Source organism: Alligator sinensis, unplaced genomic scaffold (genome assembly GCF_000455745.1).
Source record: "Alligator sinensis unplaced genomic scaffold, ASM45574v1 scaffold466_1, whole genome shotgun sequence".
In the NCBI taxonomy this organism is placed as follows: domain Eukaryota; kingdom Metazoa; phylum Chordata; order Crocodylia; family Alligatoridae; genus Alligator; species Alligator sinensis.
This window is the reverse complement of record NW_005842406.1, coordinates 468458-488537: the sequence shown is the minus strand read 5'-3', so window position 1 is coordinate 488537 and position 20080 is coordinate 468458. Positions and strand designations below refer to the sequence as shown.

General features: G+C 40.7%; 1 protein-coding gene across 3 annotated transcripts in view; it reads left to right on the top strand.

The window, feature by feature from the left end:
- The first annotated feature begins 4687 nt into the window (after positions 1-4687).
- Positions 4688-20080, top strand: part of TAPT1 (transmembrane anterior posterior transformation 1) — an 89356-nt gene continuing 73963 nt past the window's right edge. For all 3 annotated transcript variants that reach the window (XM_025211430.1, XM_025211427.1, XM_025211426.1), the window contains exon 1: positions 4688-4822. In XM_025211430.1, coding sequence (XP_025067215.1) covers positions 4752-4822 — 71 coding nt within the window. In that variant the 5' untranslated portion in view covers positions 4688-4751. The remainder of the gene's footprint in view (positions 4823-20080) is intronic.

The window sequence follows — 20080 nt, the reverse complement described above, 5'->3', positions numbered from 1 at the left end:
CTCTCAACCAGGGCCAGACACGGGCATGGGTGGCAGCCCTGGCCGGGGGCAGAAAGGGGGTCTGAAAATGGTAATGTTTTGATTACGGGGCCAGCAGGATGCATAGATGACAGGGGCTGCAAGATCATCGTGTCCAGCCCCTTGCACTAGGCACAAAAGTTGGCTGAGTTGACCCCAGCGAGGTGACTGTCCAGGGCTCAGTGAGCAACTGTTCACCAGGGCGCCCGTGGGGAAAACCAGGAGTAATGGCCACAAACTCCTGGAAGACTGTTTCAAGTGTAACACTAGGAAAAACTTCATAGTCAGGGTGCCCAGGCTGTGGAATAAGCTCCCTCCAGAGGTGGTGCAATCACCTGCCCTGGAAATCTTCAAGAGGAGACAGTCTAGGTACAGGGCTGCTCTCAGTGCTCTCTTGTTTTTTGACTGTAGCAAAGTAACAGCCGTTCTCCTGCTCCAAGAGGCTACAGCAAGACACAGCGGTCTTAACTTTCTGGAGTCCTGGCCAAAACCTCCAGGTCTGTCTTGTGAGCAGGGTTGGCACAGTAGTAACGCTGCTTGGCACCCTGCGACTCCCTTGAAAGGATCTCTGGGCACCCCAGGGTGTCGCCTGCCCCCTGCTTGAGCGTCACTGTCTCAGGACTGTGGGTCTCAAGCTTTTAGGCTTGAGAAAATGTTAGCTCTTAGCTCTTGCTTGTTTCTCGTGGTAGAAAAATCACAGAGCCGACCTTTTGTTGCAGCGGGTCAAAATGTTTTTGACTTTATGAATTCCTGTTTGAAATCCCTGGGTTTATCTTGTAAATCACGGTATTCACACAACTAACAGTGATAATATTGTGCAGCACCCCACGCGCCCTTAAAAGGATCTTAAAGCACTGTAGGGTGCCAGGGCAACCTGGGTGAGAATCACTTTTTTTTATAAAGGTTGCCTGTGGTTGGTGGATGTTATAAAGCAGTGTTGGGGAATTAGATTGTAGCTTTCACATAAGCTAATGAAATCTTTCCACCTAGTAACTATTTTCCAAGTTAATCGCATGGCAATTCAGATCAAGCTGGGTTTTTGGTTTCCTCTGTCTTGTGTTATGAACAGTTTAACTTCCTTTTTTCAATCTATTTTTCTTTCCTTGCAAGGAAGGAAACACTTTGACTAGAAAGCTTCTGATACCAAGCAACAAACTTACCAGAAGTAGAAAATCATCTTATTTTCTTGACCAGGAGAAAAACATGTATTAAGCTCCCAGAAATATAACTGTGTATCATAATCTACCTGTGGTCTCCCTCCATTAACTAGATGTCAGCCTCCGATTCTCCTGCATTCCAGATAAATGCATTATATCATAAGATTTACAGCGCCATTGATTGTACTTTGTGATATTGATGAAACTGCATTAAGATTTAAATCCTATGATGCTAATGAATTACCTTGATAACAATATTATGAATTGACTTACAGTGAAAGGAAAGCAAAGTATTTTAAGATGCACATTTCTGTCCTCAAAGTTGAATAATAATTGAATAAATAATTAATGTAGTTTCCATACTGGATACATTATTCTGTAAGATAAACTTCATTTTCTTAACATTAATTTTGATAACATATGAATTGAAAAGGGTAAGAACCAACAGGTTCATATTCTTTCTTTTTTGTAAAGAACAAAGACTAAAAAACCTAAGTTGTCAACATTCACTTAGCTGAAAGTTTAACAGCTAAGAGGACTTTTAGAGTTGCTTCTTACAGTGCGCTGAGTACAGAATAAGTCACTAAATGAATATATATTTTCCTTTATAATGTAAGCAAGACAGTTTGGACACGGATGCTTTGGAGAAGTCAGAAAATGAAATACTCTTTTTCTGCTTTTTAAGTTTGAATTGATTCCTTGATTCATGATGAAAGAAGGGTGTTTGGGGGAAGGGGGGATATATTTGGGTTCAGGGAGATGAGCAGTTTGCCACTGGAATTATGCATAAATTGTTCTGTTGAGTGCAGTGGTGATGAGTTGTTTTTTACACTCTTAACATGTTTTTTTCCCTTTTCTGTTTAGTGGTTTTTAACGTGCAGGTACTTGACTGTTAAGTGTACTCTGTATAAATTGGTTTTGTTGTTCCAATAAATTGTTCAAAATGTCTTGCTTCTGGGGGAGGTTGCATTTTCTGTGCCAAGTGCAACAAACTTCTTAAGATGCATCCACTGTGATTTTATTCTTTCCATCTTTCTACTGCCACAAGCTTCCCAGTCACTTTCTCAGGCTGATTTTTACTTTGCGGGGGGTCAGAATGAAGGTAGGGTAGTAATGTTACTATTAGACCACTAGATAGAATGCAAAAGAAGGGAACCTGAGATGCTTTGCCTTTGGGAAAGATACTTTTCTACTGTTTGAGAGCTTGAACAAGGCCTTGGAATTAGGAAGTTTGGTGGTATGGTACCAGATCTGTGCTTCTACAGCTATTTTTCAGATTCGTGGGATTGAGGAGGGGAAAGTTTCAGAAAGTCCTCTTCAAGAAACCCTCCTTTTTGGGTTGCTGATGTAACCCTGTCCAAACAAATGAACTTCTTTGTTTTGAACATTTTAGTGGCTATGAGTCACGTTTTTTATATTTAACCTGTATTTTCCTATTTGGTAGGAAATCATATCCCTGTTTACCAAGGGGATTGGTTAAAGTAGTGTTTCCCAAAGCATGGGGCATGAAGGACTGGCCAGGTGAGGGTATAAGTATACCTTTCAGTTCTTTAGTCTCGGCCTTTTAAAAATAATGTATAATGGTATGGCAAAAACTTTCAAGAATATGAAGCTTGCAGTTCTATATTGTGAACTGCCCCTTTCAGTGGGTACTAACTTTGATGCCTGTGGTAAGACTATAAATATTAATATTTTAAACTTTCATTGCTTATCAAAGAATAGTAAAAGTATTGTCAAGATTTACACTAACACTTTTTAAAATGAAACAAGGGGGAGGAAGACTAGCAAATTGAGATGTTCAGACCATTAGTAATCCATGGTATAGTAGTGGGGAGACAATAGGACTGCAACTGGTCAATTTTTCTGAAGCTTATTTTGCTAAGTTTGGGAGCCGTGGGATTATTACCTATGAAAGAGGTTAAACTGAGCATCATCAAAACAAATAACATTGCGACACCTCATAAGTACTGCCAACCCCACTTCGTGGAGATCATATTTAGTGATGAAAGTTGCTCAGTCAGTTTGTTAACCTTTCTGTGCATAGTGGCTGTCATAGTGGTATCTTCAGTTACTTTGTTGGAACTACCACTGAGGATGGGGTGGGATTTATTGAGTATAATGGTAGGCAGCATGCTTAGATCACAAGCCTTTTTTTTTCTTTTTTAGCAGCCTGAATGGCCATCACTGAGTTGGAGTTGAATTATGCATGTAGTAGGGACAAGTATCAGATCATCATCCATTTCCTAACCTAGTTAGTCCTTTTGAAAGTTAGTATTTTTAAAACATAATAAACGCTAAATTAAATTCCTCTGGGAATTATTTAAAAGAAATAATCTAAGATTTGACCAAAGTTTAATTTACAAGATAAAATGTTTACATTTACAAATTATGGGGGAAATAGCTAGTTATAAATGTTAAAAAATGACAGTATGATAGCGATGTGTATTTTTATTACAAAAACTATTAGCATGTATAAGCCAATTCAGAAATCTGTTGCTTAAAATAGCCCAAGTTGCCTAGTTGGTTTTTTTTTTTTGGGGGGGCGGGTTGTGACACACATTTATGTGGAATCTTTTAATGTAGATTAACAAACATACGCATCTGTCTGTGAAGATTAAAAACTCTTTAAGTCCATGTAGAAAGGAAAATTTTGTCTAAATGGACTGACACGTAAAAAATTAACCAACTGGGTTGCTGTTACTTACTGAAGAAACTGTTCCTTTTCCTTGGAGAAATTATGAATATTTTATGAAGGGTTTGTGGTTTTTTTGGCTTTTTTTAATACTGGTGGTGATTGCTCCACAAATTGATAAATCCAGATATTTGATTCTCTCCCCAGGAGTAGTCACATTGCAAAATTGTTTTGAATGACTATTACCTGAGCTGAGTTGCTCTAATTATTTCCCAGTGATTTACTGGAGAACTTGTGTGTTTGTTTGGGCAGTATGGGGGAATTATGTGAAAGTATTGAAGGACTACCAACACTTAGGTAGCTTAGCCTATGTCCACAGCACAGGATTGATGAGTTACCTTGAATGAAAGCAGCACCTGGGTTCAAGCTTGCAGCCCAAGGATGCACTAGCTAGCTGGAGTTGAAAGAAGAACCCCTTAAGCAGGATGTTTCAAAACTAAATATATTTTAGAATTTTCTTATAATAAGGCTGAGTCCAATTTACAAACTTTATTCAGCGTAGCTGTGTTAGGAATGTGAAGAGACAAGATCTTTGACAATGTAAGCTGTGCTGGTGTAACTTATTTCACTTAATAGAGTGGTGGTGAATAAGGTACAGTAGCAAATGTCCAGTTCTGCTAATAGAAGCTGCATTGCTGCTGAGAATGTTTTGTCAGTATGGTTCTAGTGGCCCAGTTTGGAGGTTATAGGTAGCTTTATTTTCTACAGGAAGACCTTTTTGTAATAAAAAAGTGAAAGCATAGTTAGGTTTCTTATTTGGAGCTCATGTTTGATATGCGTTCAGTATAGATTTTACTTGTTTGCATCTTTTTTTCTCTATGCAGATCTATCGTTGCTGAGGTTCATCAGTGGTGAGCTAACAAGAGGTTACTTCCTTGAACATAATGAAGCAAAGTACACAGAACGGAGAGAGAGAGTATATACGTGTATGCGAATACCGAGAGAATTGGAAAAGGTATTTTTCTTTAAGTTGTCTATATTGGTTTAGACTTTCAGTCTGTGACCATAATGTTAAAGCCATTTAATTCTTCAATTTTTTTTTAAAGGAAGAGGTTTTCCTATAAACCAATTGCAATCAGTGATAGTTTGGATGCAGATTCAGAAAAAAATATATATTTTGCTTTTCTTTTATGGTTCAAACAGCAGTGGATGATTGCATGTTTTTTTAGAGGTGCACCCATACATCGATCTGATATTGGCTTGGCGCTGATATAAAGAAAATCATCTGCATCGGAAATTGGCCTGATAGGGCTTTTTAATTTGGCCGATAAATGACCTGTGAATGCGCAGCCATAGCACAACACATAGGCAGCAAGGAGCACAGCCCGGCAGCTTGAAGAGCAGTGTCCAGCTGGTACAGGAAGCCCCCCCAACCCTCCCGGATGAGCAGCAGGAGAAGCTTCCTGTTGTGGTGGAAGGGGAGAGGGGAATAGAAGGGATGTGAGGGGGCAGATCAAGGTCCCTCGAAGTGAGAGGCAGGGTGGGAATGGCCTGGGGCAAGTGTTGCCCAGCCGGGGCAGGTTAGGCATAGGACGGAGCCGCAGCTTGTCGGGTGGGGCACAGGAAGGGGGGAGGCCGTTCCCGCTGCTGCACGCTGCTTATCCAGGAGGGCATGTTGGGGCAGGGTGCTTCTGGATTGGGGCAGGGCTGGGGCTGTGCTTGGGGTGGGCAGCAGTAGCCCTGGGAGTGGGGCTATGGGGGTGGGCTGTAGCCACCCTAAAATTCGTTGTAGCCCCCTTGGTGCCATGGCTACCCACCCCTGGCACAGCCCTGGCCCGGCACAGATCCATGGACATGATCCTTCCCTTCACCCTGCTGGATGAGCAGTGGGAACAGCTTCCAGACAAGCAACGCAGCGGTGGGAGCTGCTGGTACACCCCTAATGCTTTTGATACAGTTGGCAGAAGGGAAAAGGCTGTTGAGATCTAGTGACCCAATTAAAAGTCCAGGGTACCAACAAATGGATCAGAATTTCTCCCTTAAGCCCCCTTGTTTCTAAAGGCAGAAGTTAGAAAAAAATATCATTTTTGATCCCAGACTTTGCTCTTGCAGTAAAGCCTTTCTTAATCTAAAAGTTGTTTGGAGGAATAATATGGCAGCGGCTCTGTAGAATTATGCTGTTGTACTGTTTCCCTCCCTGTAAGACTGCAACTTAATTTTTGATAAATTTCTCCCACATCACTCACAAGAATCTTCATAGAAAAGAACATGATCCTCAGAATTCACCTGTCTTCTAGAGGTTTTATTAAACAAAATATAGATTTTGTTTGGGGAGGGGAAGGATTCCTGATTTGTCAAAATGGTATGTTTAGAAAGTCTAACTTTTGATATCTGAAAGATCTAAAATGAAAGAGGTTAAAATTACTTCTTTGCATTACATCTAGTTAAGATCTAGCATCCAGGGTCAAATGTCAGGTGATGAGACTTTGATTTTTAAAAACTAGCACTTTTAGAATAGTAAGATAAGTTTACACTGTAATTTGTAGGTAGCTTGAGAGAGAGCTGGGAAACAGAGATGGACCAGTGAAAAATTGCAGGGGACCTGGAGAATAAGTGTGGAATTCAGTGAAAGGGGGGGGGGGGTTTGTTTTTTTGTTTTGTTTTTGTTGCTGCTAAACCTTTGCTATCTCTACTTTCTTATTAGCGGTAGCTCATGAGAACCTCATAAAGAGGAGCGAGAGATATCAAAAACTTGTTAATTTGTCAGTCTCCCAAGATATGTCAGTGGGAAGAGCCCAGTTGCCAAGCCTTTTCTTGTTTTGCTTAGTCTTAATGGGTATCACTTTTAACCCAGTGGATTTTGTAGACTTGTTGGCTTTTAAACCTGTTTGAGTTTGAAAAAGGTTGACTTGGGAGTTCTTGAGAGTATTAACATTTGATATGATAGCTTTCCTTTTCTTCCTTGGAAGGTAGAAAATGCATTTGATGACCACTCTTGCACTGCACCATTCAGAATGGCAGTTGCCTCATTAGTGTTTAAAAATTTGTGTGGGATGAGGAGGAGGAATGTCCCCTTGAGATACTGTGCACTCAGTCTCTTCTCTTTTCTTCCTTACCTGCCTTTTCTGAAGATATTGGAACTACAGGTGTGTAGGCCCTGTTCCTTCAGACCTTAGATTTAAGAACTAGGATAGAATACTTGCAATGAGACCTCATGAAGAGGTGACATAATAAGAGCTACCAGAGTGAAATACAAGATTCCTTTTTTTTATTTTGCTCCACTATTCAAAATTTCTTTGTTTTCATGGATACCTAATTTTTTCCCCCACACTCTTTATGGGTCTGTCATAAAATGTAATTAGTGTTCTGATAATATATCAGTAGGTTTAATGGGAAAACTTCTAACATTGTTTAGCAGTGATAATTATTAGAACAAGGAAAAGGGAAGGAAATATTAGTGCTGAGGTTAAACATGAAAGAAATCCAGACACTTTAAAGTATGGAAATTCACTTTTTAGGTATGCAAACTGCCTGCCTAATAGTGCCAACCTGCCATATTCCCTGATGACTTCCTTTCATAGCTATTTCATAAAGTAGGAATTTTTTTTAGGGCTTTTTCTCTTATGTCTTTAAGAAGCTGCCTGCTACTTTTATCTAAATGTTTTCTATTTTATAGACTTTGTAACCTAGGGCAGAGGTTGTCAACCGGGGGTACGCGCGGGCGGGCAGGGATGGAGCACTGCTACACGCCATCCCATGCTGCTGCTGCCCGCCCATCCAGACACGGGAGGTGGGGGAAACTTAAACTGGTGGCTGCTGCTACTCTGCATCTGACTGTGTGCCATGACCCCCTGCCCCCTCCACTCGGTGTCTGGCCACGTGCCAACACTCCCCCCTATGCCCCCCTTGGCGGCTGGGGGGTACACTGCTCCGTGTCTGTCCACCTGGGTGTACAATGGTTGAAAAAAGTTGAAAACTTCTGACCTAGGGTGTTCACCAAAGAAATGGTAGCATCCATGTCCAGAAGCTGCACTCATGGCTGTTGCTACCAAATTCAACAGTTTTTTTCTTTTAGCCCCCTATTTTTCTGTGGTCATATATTTGTTTTTCCAAGGGTAGGTCAGATCTGAAGAAGAGAGCTACCTATAGCTTTCTGTCTTTAGGCTAAATTATGATGGCTCTTAGCAGCTGTCTTTTTCTCTAAAGGGATTTTGGTGTTGGAACAGTAAGTATTTGTGTTTTACTCCTGACGAAAGTCATAGGCTTGCATTAGACCTGACTATAATGATATTTTAAGAGTTTGTCAGATAGAATTGCTGCTTTAAAAACTCCATTATTTGTCGTATCCCAGTAGGTATGTTTTGCCCCACTTAGATCAGGTTTTTGGTTCAAACTATTGCCATTACAGCATGTCGGAGCTTTTTTTGGCAGAGCTTACATATTAACAAAATAGAGCTTTTGCTGATATGCTTAACAAAAAGCCTCAATGCTAGAAAAGCTTTGCCTGCAAGTAATGTTTATAGACAGGCATTACATATGTGTCAAGATAAAAGCCTTTCTCCAGGCAAAAAAAGAGCATACAAACATTCAAGGGGGCTTCTTGCAGAAGAGCACTGGGTCTTCCACAAGAAAATGACAGCATTTCTGCTAAAGAGTTCTCTCTTCCCACATTGACTTGAATAGCTGTACACTTCCTGTGGGGCGAACCTCGTACCCACACTTCAGTCATTAGTTATGAATTAGGATCCCATTGCAAAAAGACAAAGCAGAAGACCATCCCTATCCCAGATCGTTTATAATATGTGAGGCATTAAATGAACACTCACCTTTTGATTTGTACAAGAAAGCAATAAGAAAATACTGATCAGTGCTCTAGGCATTGTTTTCAGCCTAGTAGTAGTTTAATTTAAGCATAAAATTAAGCCCTGAGAGGGACAGATATTCCCTTATCCAAAAACGCCAAGTGGTCACACTACAGTGGGCAGAGAGCTTTGTCAAAAACTGCCCCAATTTGAATGATATCATACTGATCTGTAAAAGGGAGACTCCTCAGTGATTGGGCACGGGTTGTTCTGGGAGTTAGTGCCTTCCCTTACTGGCAGAAGCAGCATGTTTCCCTTATTAGTTGTGGAGACAGCCTTCCAAACATGAACTGTGTGGAAGCTGAGCAATGCTGATGGCATTTGTTACACAAGTAGTTCTGGTGCTTCTGTGGGTGCAAAGTCATTTCTCCTCAGAGACTTGTCAACTTTCACTTTTGCTGCCTGGAGCCCTATAGTATATAGTAAAACTGACAAAAAAAGCCTTTCCAAATATTAGCAAAGGAAGCTATAAAGGGCTACTGAAGTGGTCCTGGAAATACTGATTGGGATTTGAAATCTGGACACAAGAATACCTAGAAGTGAAACAGCAGTTACCATTGCAGAAGTCAGAACGTTGAAAGACCTATGCTAATAGAAACAAACAAATCAGAGTGGGAAGGTAGTAAAACAATGCAGTGTCTTTTCATGACAGCTAGGAGTCATTAAGTAGTGGACAACAGAGTTGAGAGAGGATTAAATTTGGTTTGAAAGAGAAAAGACAAAATAATACTAAAGACTGCCATGATATAAGTAAAAATGGATCAGAGGCCACAAGGTCTAATAAAACAAGAGGAAACAAAGTTAGTTAGTTTTCTGAAATTTAAAAAAACAACACTTCAGTTAAATACATAACACAGTAAACAGGGCAAAAGTTAAATTCCTTTAGATTTGTGTCACCATGGGTTGATGGGTATAATAATTATATGCATCTTTTACCAGGTCATTAGTTTGAGGGCAAATAGCTGGATAAATATCTCAAGACTTAGCATACTTGCGAGATCACAATGAGATTTGTGTGCACAAAATAAAAGCAAGAACTGTTTGTTATGGAATCTCATTTAAGCTCTTTGAAAGGCGGCAGTTCACTGTAATCTTAGTACCATCACACCTGGAATATTTGCAGTTGAAGACCCTACTATATAGTTTAGTTTGGGGAAAAAATAATTAAAAAGCAGGAATCTGGCCAGTAGGATTCCTCATGGGCATGCAATGTTCACTGGTCAAGCAGTCCAGGGATTTATGCCACTAGTTGCCCTATCACTGACATGTCTCCCGTGGATCTCTGGACCTTGGATTTTGGTAGTGGGTTCTGTACTGAAATCCCAGTGCTGCTGCAAGTCCCACAGGCCAGATAGATATGGCCCAGAGGACCATGTTGGCCTGTGGGCTATATTTGAGAATTCCTGGTTTAGTTAAATAAGAGGAAATTAATCTGTATGTCATAGAATGTTAAAATAGGAAGCATTAAGCTAAGGGAGGGGAGTTAAGGATACTACAGGAGGAAAATAAACTGAAGAATAGAAGCAAAATGAATAAAGACTGATCCACAATGATTTTAAATAAGACATAAGCAAAATGAAGTGAAGATGCCAGCTTTTTAAAATGAAGGCAACAAGGTAGGAATGAAGAGATCCTGCTTCTTACTACTCATGGCTTGTGTGCACTATGAAGTTTTGCTTCTGTAGTGTATCAAATGCCCCTAGTGAACGTTTTAAGCTGAGAGAAGGTATTTTTCTGTTTGTATAGGCACATCGTGTCCGCAGCAGAGACGAGCTAAGCTGATGTAAGGCCTCTTCTATGAATGCATTTCTGTTCTCCCCAAGAGTTTTGCTAGCATAGTTGCCATATTTTCTTGCATAATTTACACGCACCATTTTCCTCAAAATCAGGTGCAAGAATGAAGAGGAAAACACAAAAAAACCTTCCTTGAAAATACTGGTAAGTACCATATTTTCCCTGAGAAGGTATAAGCAGCAGAAGATTTGGGGGGGGAGAGAGAGAAAGAGGAGTGGTTTTAAGCAGGGAAATACAGTAACAACAGACTATGCCATGGGAGCTTCTGGTGTGGTGGGGAGAGGGGAGGGGGGTATTGCTTCCTGTTCTGCTCTTTCCTTGGCAGAGGTTGACTCAGCAGAAGCCTCTGTCTGGGCACCTGGAGTGTAACTTCTCCGTATTCCTAATGAAGAGCCAGGGCCCTCAGTTGACTCACCAGATGTTGCTGGCTATGATTGGGCTCTCAGCTGACCTGGCAGGTGCTGTTGGCTGCCCAGCCAGTTTAACTCACGAGGGGTCAGGCAGTTTGACTCGGCTCACAACACCTGTGGTGTCCTGCAGCTGTGGAGTTAATAGAGCAGCCACAATGTTTTGTTACCACTCCTCTTCCTCCCCCCCAATCTGCTGCTGCTTATACTTTCCCAGGAAAATATGGTACTTACCGGTATTTTCAAGGAAGGGATTTTTGTGTTTTCCTCTTCATTCTGCATTTCAAAAAGAGGCATGTCTTATTTGGATCATGTTGTATGCGAGAGAATATGGTATCTCATCTAGGGCTTGTTATCTTCTTTCACTACTAGCTAGCATAGCTGCATTGGCAAAACTTTGTAATATGAACCAGGCCCCAGTAAATCAAAGTACAATCTCTAATTTGAAAGCAGATGGACCACTGCATATTGCTTGTTGTTCCACACGCATATAGTTAAAAAATGGATAAATATATCTCTGAAATAGGGGGATAATAGGATGAATTTAAGTCTTGCTAGAAAAGTCCAGATTGTTGTGGATCCACACATTTGTCAAACAGAAAACTGGCAGAAAACTGGCAAACAGTGGATGATCGTGAGAAACTAGATTTTTATTTTTCAATTTAGAAATATCCAGTGACATGCTGGACGCGCATTAGATTTAGAAGGAGTAACAAGAGTATATATTTAGTATAATCTCAGAATTTGAAGTTGGTGAGCATTGGTATAGACCAAGGTTGGGCAGTTCTCTGGGCTGAAGGGCCACTTAAGGTTTGGTCAGCTGTTGGGGTTGGGGGTGTGGGGACGAATACCAATTGATCCTATCTGGCCTGCCAGCCACTGCCACGAGCCTGAGGAGGGAGGGCTGCATGCTGTTCTGCTCTGCTCTGCCACAGCCAGGGCCAGGCCAGGCTGTGCAGCACACAGACTCCTACGCCCCACCACATCCCTCTCCCCTGCTCAGCTTCCTGTTGGTGCTGCACAGTCCTGGCATGGCGGCCGCTGGCAGCTGGGTCTGCATGGGATGGGGTGCAATGCAGTGTGTTGAGTATCCATCCCACCCACCTGCTGCAATGAGCTGCTACTGCCATGTTGCACTGGAAAAGTTGGGGGCAGCTGCCCTGGTCTTAGCCCCTCTGTGGCCAGCACGCTCACCTCCCAATGGCACTGCAGTGGCAGCTTCTTATAGTAGCAGTTGGGCAGGATGGTTCCCCAGTGCACTACATGGTGCCCAGTCCTGAGTAGGCTTGACTTCCAGTAGCCGCAGTGCCAGGACTATTCAGTTCCAACAGGAAGCCAGGCGGTGGGAGGGAGGATGGATGCGGGGCAGGGGGGGAGGGGCATAGGAGTCTGCATGCTGCCTGGTCCAGCCCAGCCTTGGGTGAGGCAGACCAGAGTGGCATGTGGCGTAGCCCTCCCTCCTCAGGCACTTGGCAGTGGCAGATAGTTATATCTGGTCTGCCAGTTTATCCTCACAGGCTGTATTTTGCCCCCACTCTGGCACGTACCAAACTAATACACTGGGCCTTACTGTGGATAGAAACATGGAGAGAAAATGAGATGTTGAGCCCAGAAAGTCTCAAGAGAGTATATCTAGGAAACAGAATCTGAAATAGCAAGAATGGTGAAGAAATCCGGGAAGCATTTTGAGGCCCATTTGTTAACTTTATTAAGCCCACTTGCCAATATTTAACCTGGAGGTGGAGACATTTGCTTCAGTTGGAGTACTTGCATGCTTACAATTAAGTAGGTACTTAATGTATACCTAAACCAGGGCTATAATACTGACGGTGACTGGTAAAGTTATTAAAGAGAAACATTGCAAATAATGACATGTCAAGACCATGTTAGTAACTGCAAATAGTGACATGATCAGGAACAGCCAGCATGGATTCACCAAGAGTAAGTCATGTCTGACTGCTCTGATTTCCTTCTGTGTTCAGGTGACAGGGTCTATGGATGAGGAGGCCAAAGCAGTAGACGTGGTATACCTTGACTTTAGTACAGGGTGGATATGATTTAAATCACTGGTCAGGAAGCCTCAGTTTAATCATTGTTTTCTACAAAAAGTGCATTCTTGTTTGATAGAAGCTTTGTTCAGGGCTACAGAAATAGGCTGCAGGATAGCCAGCATATGTTCTACATTACTCTTTAGCCCAATGTTGAAAACTTTGGCTATGACAGTTCCATCTATTTTTGTCACAATTTTGTTCACAAATTGTCATCAGATTAGGTCAGTTCTCAATGTATCGCTCAAAACAGTCCACTACTGAGTTCCATTATACATCTTGTGTGAGAGTTAGTTTGGTTCCTTTTGCTTTCTTCAGAGCAGCTGCTGCACAGTGGTTCTTACAGAAGTATTTTGCAATTTCAACGAAATTCTGCTCAAAATATTTCTCTTTTTGTTTCTTCTGCCCCTTCCTCCTTACACTTATCTCCAGACTCCTCCTTGCCCAAATCTACTCCACCTTCAACAATCCTCTATTCGTTTAACTTCTTGAAACTTTGCACTTCTAGAGAGAGGCTTCGCTCTGTGTATGCGTAATTTGTAGAGAGACAGTGGGGTTGATGAGAAATAACAGACCTGACTATGTACCCATCTCCATATACTGCTTTTAACAAGGATGCTCTCTCTCTCTTGAGAGAGAGAGAGAGAGAGAAATCCGCAGTTTGAGAACTATAACAAAGCATCACAGAGATGCTTAATGGGATCTTCTAGGCTGAGCACTGAATCCCATTGGGTAGAGTCATTTTCTTTAATCTTTACTAATCTATAGAGGAGCCTCTGGGAACCCCATAAAATTGGGCCCCTAATATAGTCCATGGCTTGTTGTGCCCTATTTATAAAATGTTTCTAAAAAGGTTACATGAATATATTGTCTCAAACAGTATATGATTAGAAGTAATAATCCCTATTCCGTGATGATATCTTTGAGTTTTAACACATCTTAAATTAAAACTATATAGGTTTATTTAAAAAAAAAAAAAAAAGCATCTTTACAAAAACGTTTTTAAAAACCCGACTAAATAAAACAAATCTGATTTAAATTATAAAATCTGATTTTTTTTTTTGATTTTTTTATTTATTTATTTTTTAATTGTTGGTTATTATCCACCCTGCTTTAATAAGGTTTTTGACACTGTCTCCCACTACATTGTCATTAGCAGGCTAAGGAAATGCAGACTAGATGGAAGTATTGTAAGGTGGATACAAAACGGGTTAGATCATCATACTTGGCGAGTAGTCCTCAATGGCTCAATGTCTGGCTAGCAGGAAGTATCAAGTGGGCTTCTGCAGGGGTCTTTTCTGAGTCTGGTATTATTCAACATCTTCATTAACTATTTGGATGATGGGATTGACTGCACACTTAGAAAATATGCGAATGACACCAAATTGGGTGGAATTGCAGATTCTCTGGAGGGCAGGGCTAATATCCAGAATGACCTGATCAACTGGAGAAATGGTCCACAGTCAACCAGATAAAATTCAGTGATAACAAATGCAAAGTCCTGCACTTTGGGCAGAATAACTGCATGTATGCACAAATACAGACTGGCTAGGCTGCAGTACTGCAGAGAAGGACCTGGGGGGGGTTATGATGTATCATAAGCTGGCTATAAGCCAACAGCTGCTTTTGCTGTAAAAAAGGCCAGCAGCATTCTGGGTTGTATTAACAGGAGTGTCGCTTGCAAATCAAGGGAAGCGATTCTTCCACTATATTCAGCACTGGTGAGGTCTCACCTGGAGTACCGTGTGTGTTTTTCTTTAAGAAAAATGTGAACAGTTTAGAAAGAGTCAAGCACAGGGCAACAAAAATGATTAGAGGATTTGGAGGAAAGGCTGAAAGAACTAGGGTTATTTAGCCTGGGGAAGAGAAGACTGTCTGCTTTTGCCCCCCACCTCCCCAACTACAGAAAGGATGTGGACAAATTAGAGAGAGTCCAGTGGAGGGCAGTGAAAATGGTTAGGGGGCTGGGGAACACGATTTATGAGGAGAGGCTGAGGGAACTGGGATTATTGAATCTGGAGAAGACAAGGCTGCGTGGGGGGGATTTAATAACAGCCTTCAACTAGTTAAAGGGTGGTTCCAAAGAGGATGAACTGTTTCTCCATGGTGGCAGATAACATAACAAGGAGCAGTGCTCTCAAGTTGCAGCAGCAGAAGTTTAGGTTTAGATATTGTGAAAAACTTTCTCACTAGGAGGACGGTAAGGCACTGGAACAGGTTATCCAGTGAGTTGATGGAATCTCCATCCTTGGAGGTTTTTAAGACCTGGCTGGACAAAGCCGTGGGTGGGATGATCTACTTGGGGGTGATCCTGCTTTGAGCAGGGGTTGGACTAGATGACCTCCTGAGGTCCCTTTCAACCCTATCTTTCTATGATTCTGGGACTGTGTAATAGTTTGAAAAATTAGTGACGGTACATTAAAGGAAAAAAGTAATCTAGTAGAGCGGGGACACAAGAATAAGAGAGCAAAAACTGTTATCAGAAAACAATTTCAAATGCATATTGGCTCATAAAATATAGTCTTCCAAAAGGGGAAGTGGAAGTCTCTTCAGTTGTATAAACAGACTGGAAGCATCAATGGGCTGCAGACTTTGTTAACAAAGGGTGTGTAATATTCATTGTAAGAACTTCGCCAAACCAGTTGCCATAAAATAATGTGCAAGCAACTGGATAAAAACTACTGTTATATTGTTGGGGCCAAACTTTGCCCTGTGTTTCTCAAGCCGCATGAGTTGGCATTTCTATAAAAATGTTCAGTTTAAAGCAGAATCATTAGCTCTACAAACCTGTTTGGGCACGTGGGGGGGAATAGTCTAGCTGGTTCTGAACAGAACAGTGTTCAGAGCTGAGTTGAAAAGAGTGTGGCAATATTGATCAGAGTTGAAGAGTGTGCTTAGCAACATTGGAAAGAGAGTTGGCTTCATGCTGCAGTTAGGTAGAAATAATTCTGACTAGGAAAAATAGAAATATGCACAAAAAAGTCCTTTCTAAATGAACCCACCTTTTTATGATAATGAGGGGATTTGAAGGATTAACTCAGAAGATACTTCTGCAGAAACAAATAAACCTGTGAGAAGGAATTGCAACAGAAAATAGGAGTAGAGGGTGATAGGAGAAAATGTCATCCTTCTGTTGGTGTCAAGATTTAGAAACAGAACAATCTTAATTTCCTGACACCTTCCATCTGCTAGTGGCTCAGCCCCTTTCTAGAAATAATCATTTTGCTTCCTTGATGAGTGGGAAGTGGAATATTGTTATAATAGGTTTGCAGATAATATTTATGTGGTTATAGCAAATGATCTGAGAGAATCAAACCCTTACTGTTTCACACCACCTCTTTACTTTGAGAAGAGGTGAGTAGGAGAACTGCTGTTTTGAGAGAACTACAAACATGGATTGTTACAGAAGTATTGGCAGAAAATGCTGCTCTCTGAGTTGGTAAAATTTCCATCTTCAGGGTGTTTGCCTTTTATGTATTGTATGATGTTAAACTTGCCATAATCTCCTTCACCGGGATCTCTGTGGAGACAGAATTTGTCTGTCACTGAAAAAGAAAAAAATAAGTAACTTCATAGTTTAATTCATTTGTCTATGGTGTCAGTGGTTCTGCAGAGATGATAAAAGCAGTAAAACTTCTGTTTCTAGAGTCAGCAGCTGTGCTTTGTGACTTTAAGGTGATTCTTTTGTTGACTAAGGGGTAGAACTGTTTTCAAGGTTTTCCACAATTTAAGGAGGAAAGTAAGAACTTCAGAACCCCTGTTAAGTCTGAAATTCTTCCTCAAAGGGTTGAGCTGGCAAAAGCAGGGTTAGCTTCTCCACTGTGCATTTGTTCACCATTTGATTCAGTGTGTACGTTTCATTTTACTGTTAATCGCTACTTAGGTCTTACTGTGCTTTGATAGGTTTAGCTTTTATAAAAACAAATTTTAACTTAACTAGTCTACTTCTGTGGTAATGCCATTTTCTTAGAAGCATTCATAACATGACTAGTTTTTTTTGAACTGTTGTGCTATTATTGCTTTATTTTACCTGAAATCTAGCCTCCTTCAGCTCTTTTGAGCCATTCTCATGTCAACATTGACCTCAACTGGGTGACTTTCAGTGTTTTGTGTAGGTGACCACTATCCATAGATGATGTGTTTCTTCCTTTATTTCTGACTCTCACACCTTTTGAACTCAGTTTGGTTTGCCTCTCTGAAGATCCATTAGTAATCCCTTACTTGCCATGTCTAAACTCAGTTACCTCAAGTAAAATATAAGTTTTCTTACCATTAGCAGTAAGTTGCAGTAGAATATAAACAGGCCTCTCATTACAAGTACTACTGCAAATTATCCTCTAAGGATAGTAATAGAAAAGACTTCTAAAGCGAAATGAAATAACATTGTGTTGGGAAGTTCATTCCTTCATCATATGGCTGCCAGAGTGGCTCTCCTACAAGGTTGCAAAGAAAAGGGATGGGGTTTTTTTTTTCTAATTTACATTTAGTAGGTTGCATCAAGACTTTCAGGCTTTGAATACTATCACCTGGAAGTAGGCAAATGAGTGTATAATGCATCAGAAACAGTAAGATTTAACTTTGGGGTAGCAATGGAAATAATATTAAAAAGACTATGATGGATCATCAGAGTTCTTGTTTTACCCAGTAGTGCTGTAATTTGCCATCTGAAAACTGGGATGGGGAGAGAGAAGATGAAATCATTAATGATTTAGAGAGAGATGACTCCTGGTGAAATCATGGGATTTGCCAGCTAGATTTGGAACCTTCAGAAGATTGACAGGGCATCTCATATGAGCAGCTCCTTTATTTTTCAGTATTTATAGCATCAGGTTTTTTTACATTGCACGTTCCATAGTGATTGTTGAAAACAAGTAATTAAATGCAATGAAGTAATCAAGTAAGTTCTTGTCAGATTCAGAATCAAGATGGAAAGGATTAATACTCATTCTAAGTGCTGAAAACACATTTTTGATTTAAAATTAAATATCTCAATAATTTGTGCTGTGGTAGTGCTTGGAGACTAAAATGAGGTGCTGTGGCTCTGTTGTGCTAGGCACCATACACAAAATTAAAAATAGTTCCTTTCCCAGGTAACTTAATGGATTGATGTAGTAGCTTAATAATGGATTGAAGCTGAAGATTTGAGTAAACTTGAAAAGTGAGTCTATAAGTGCTGTTTTCACTAAAATGTATTTGATGGTAATGTTAGTTCCTATACAAGTTTTCCATCAACTCTTCAACATCAGATTGCTTTGGAGAACTGTCAGTTTTTGACGCAGGAAAAAAATCAGTCTAGGAGGATGTCATGAAAGCTGAAAGGAAAAAATCTGAACTTGAGAAGAAAGCTATGGCTTCCTTTGATGCTAGTGGTTCTCAACCTTCTTAGACTCCAGGCACCCCTCTGGAAAATACCTTCAGTTTTGTTCATTTTTTTAACATCAGAAATATACCATATTTACTTAAATCCAAGGTAACTTGGAATTTAAAACAACTACCCAATGATTAGCTTCTATACATGGGAAACTTATACATGTATAATTTATTATAATTTAAGAAATAATAATTTTCTATTAATATAATCTGATTATTTTGAAATCATCTTAAATTTGTACCCCTGACCATAGTGACAGGAAGGGTAGGCAAATGGCAGTGAAAGCAGTGGTGGGGAGGTAGGAAGTCTGACCCTTCCCATATGTAGGTGTTTCGACATGTACTGGTGCTAATACTGCATCATACCCCATTGGATCCTTAAGAGGATTATATAGCACCCCAGGACCTAAAATCACTTCCCTAGGGCCTGGAAATGGGTCTGGGACTCTTGGCTCTGGTAATCACGAACAAACTGAGGAGGGTACAGTAAGAAAGAAAAGTAGGGAAACGAGGTATCAAAGAGATCTATCCAGTGGATGTTAACATTCGGGAGTGGTTGGATAATGAAGGCAAAGGACTGCAGTGCCAAGCACTCTGTGTTTACTTAGTATTTGTTTAAAAATAATTTGGTGACCTGTTGAAGAAAACATTTCATTTGAAATGTCATCCTAAAAAAATCCTTGCTTAAGCCCTGGACCATCATAGCTATTACGTCACTCTAACACTACCATTGGTGATTGCTGTTTTCCCAAATCAGTCCTGTATTTCTTTTCCTATAATAATCTTTTCATGGTTTTATACTTTACTCGGTGTTTGTGAGGGGCAAAGTATTGTCTGTTGGAAGGGCACAGGGAAAAAAATTAGTTTTCCAAAGTTCTGGTTTGGGTGTAAGTCAGTGAGTTCTAGTTTTAAGGTAAATCCCTAGATAATTTTGAATCCATAATTGTTGAGCTGACAGTCCCTGGAAGCATGACCTGTACAAGGAAAAATAACTAAAGGGCATTGGTAAACTTTAAAAATAATGGAAGGATTTGAGTGAACAGGGCTAGTACAACTGTCTCAGTTAAATGGAATTCTGGTTTAATTCATTTAGAGAAAAGAATTGGTACCATTTAGAAGAAGTGGAACTGTTCTCTTATTCAAGAAATTATTCTGAATACTAATGAAATGGATTTGTAGTATTAGCTTACTAGTCTGTTCCAACTGGCCTGTTACTATCCAAGAGCAGATATAGAAGTAGTAGGCCAAACTGCTGTGAAATTGAAGATTCAGTTGGTCTGTTTCATTTAAAATTAAACACTGTAAGTTTTTTATTTTGGAGAATGCCTTTGAAAATATAAATGTACATACAAAAGTGAATTGTATAGTGTTTAAATTAAAACATTGGAAAATGTCCAGTGTAAAAGGTGCATCAGTGTGAGAGAAGCTGCAATATCCCTATTCTTCTAATCCCTGTCTGTTTGTACATCTTAGCTGTGTATTAGAATATAATTATAAAGAGGCAGGGCAGGGTGGCATCTTAGAGACTAACTTGTGCCCTGCCTTCTGTCTGACTTTAGAATATAATTGTGTATATATATTGCCCTAAGAGCCCTAAGAGCAGCTTCCTCGACGGCAGGCCCACTGCGCATGCGCGCAGTTTAAAAGGGCCCGCCGACCGGGAAAAAAGCCCAGTTAGGCTCGGAAGCAGCGAGAGACGCGCGGGTGAAAGCTCGCTGTGCCCCCGCTCCCCCGAAGCCCCCCAGAAGCCCCCAGCAGCCGCGGAGCCCCCCGCCCACCTCCAGCACAGCCG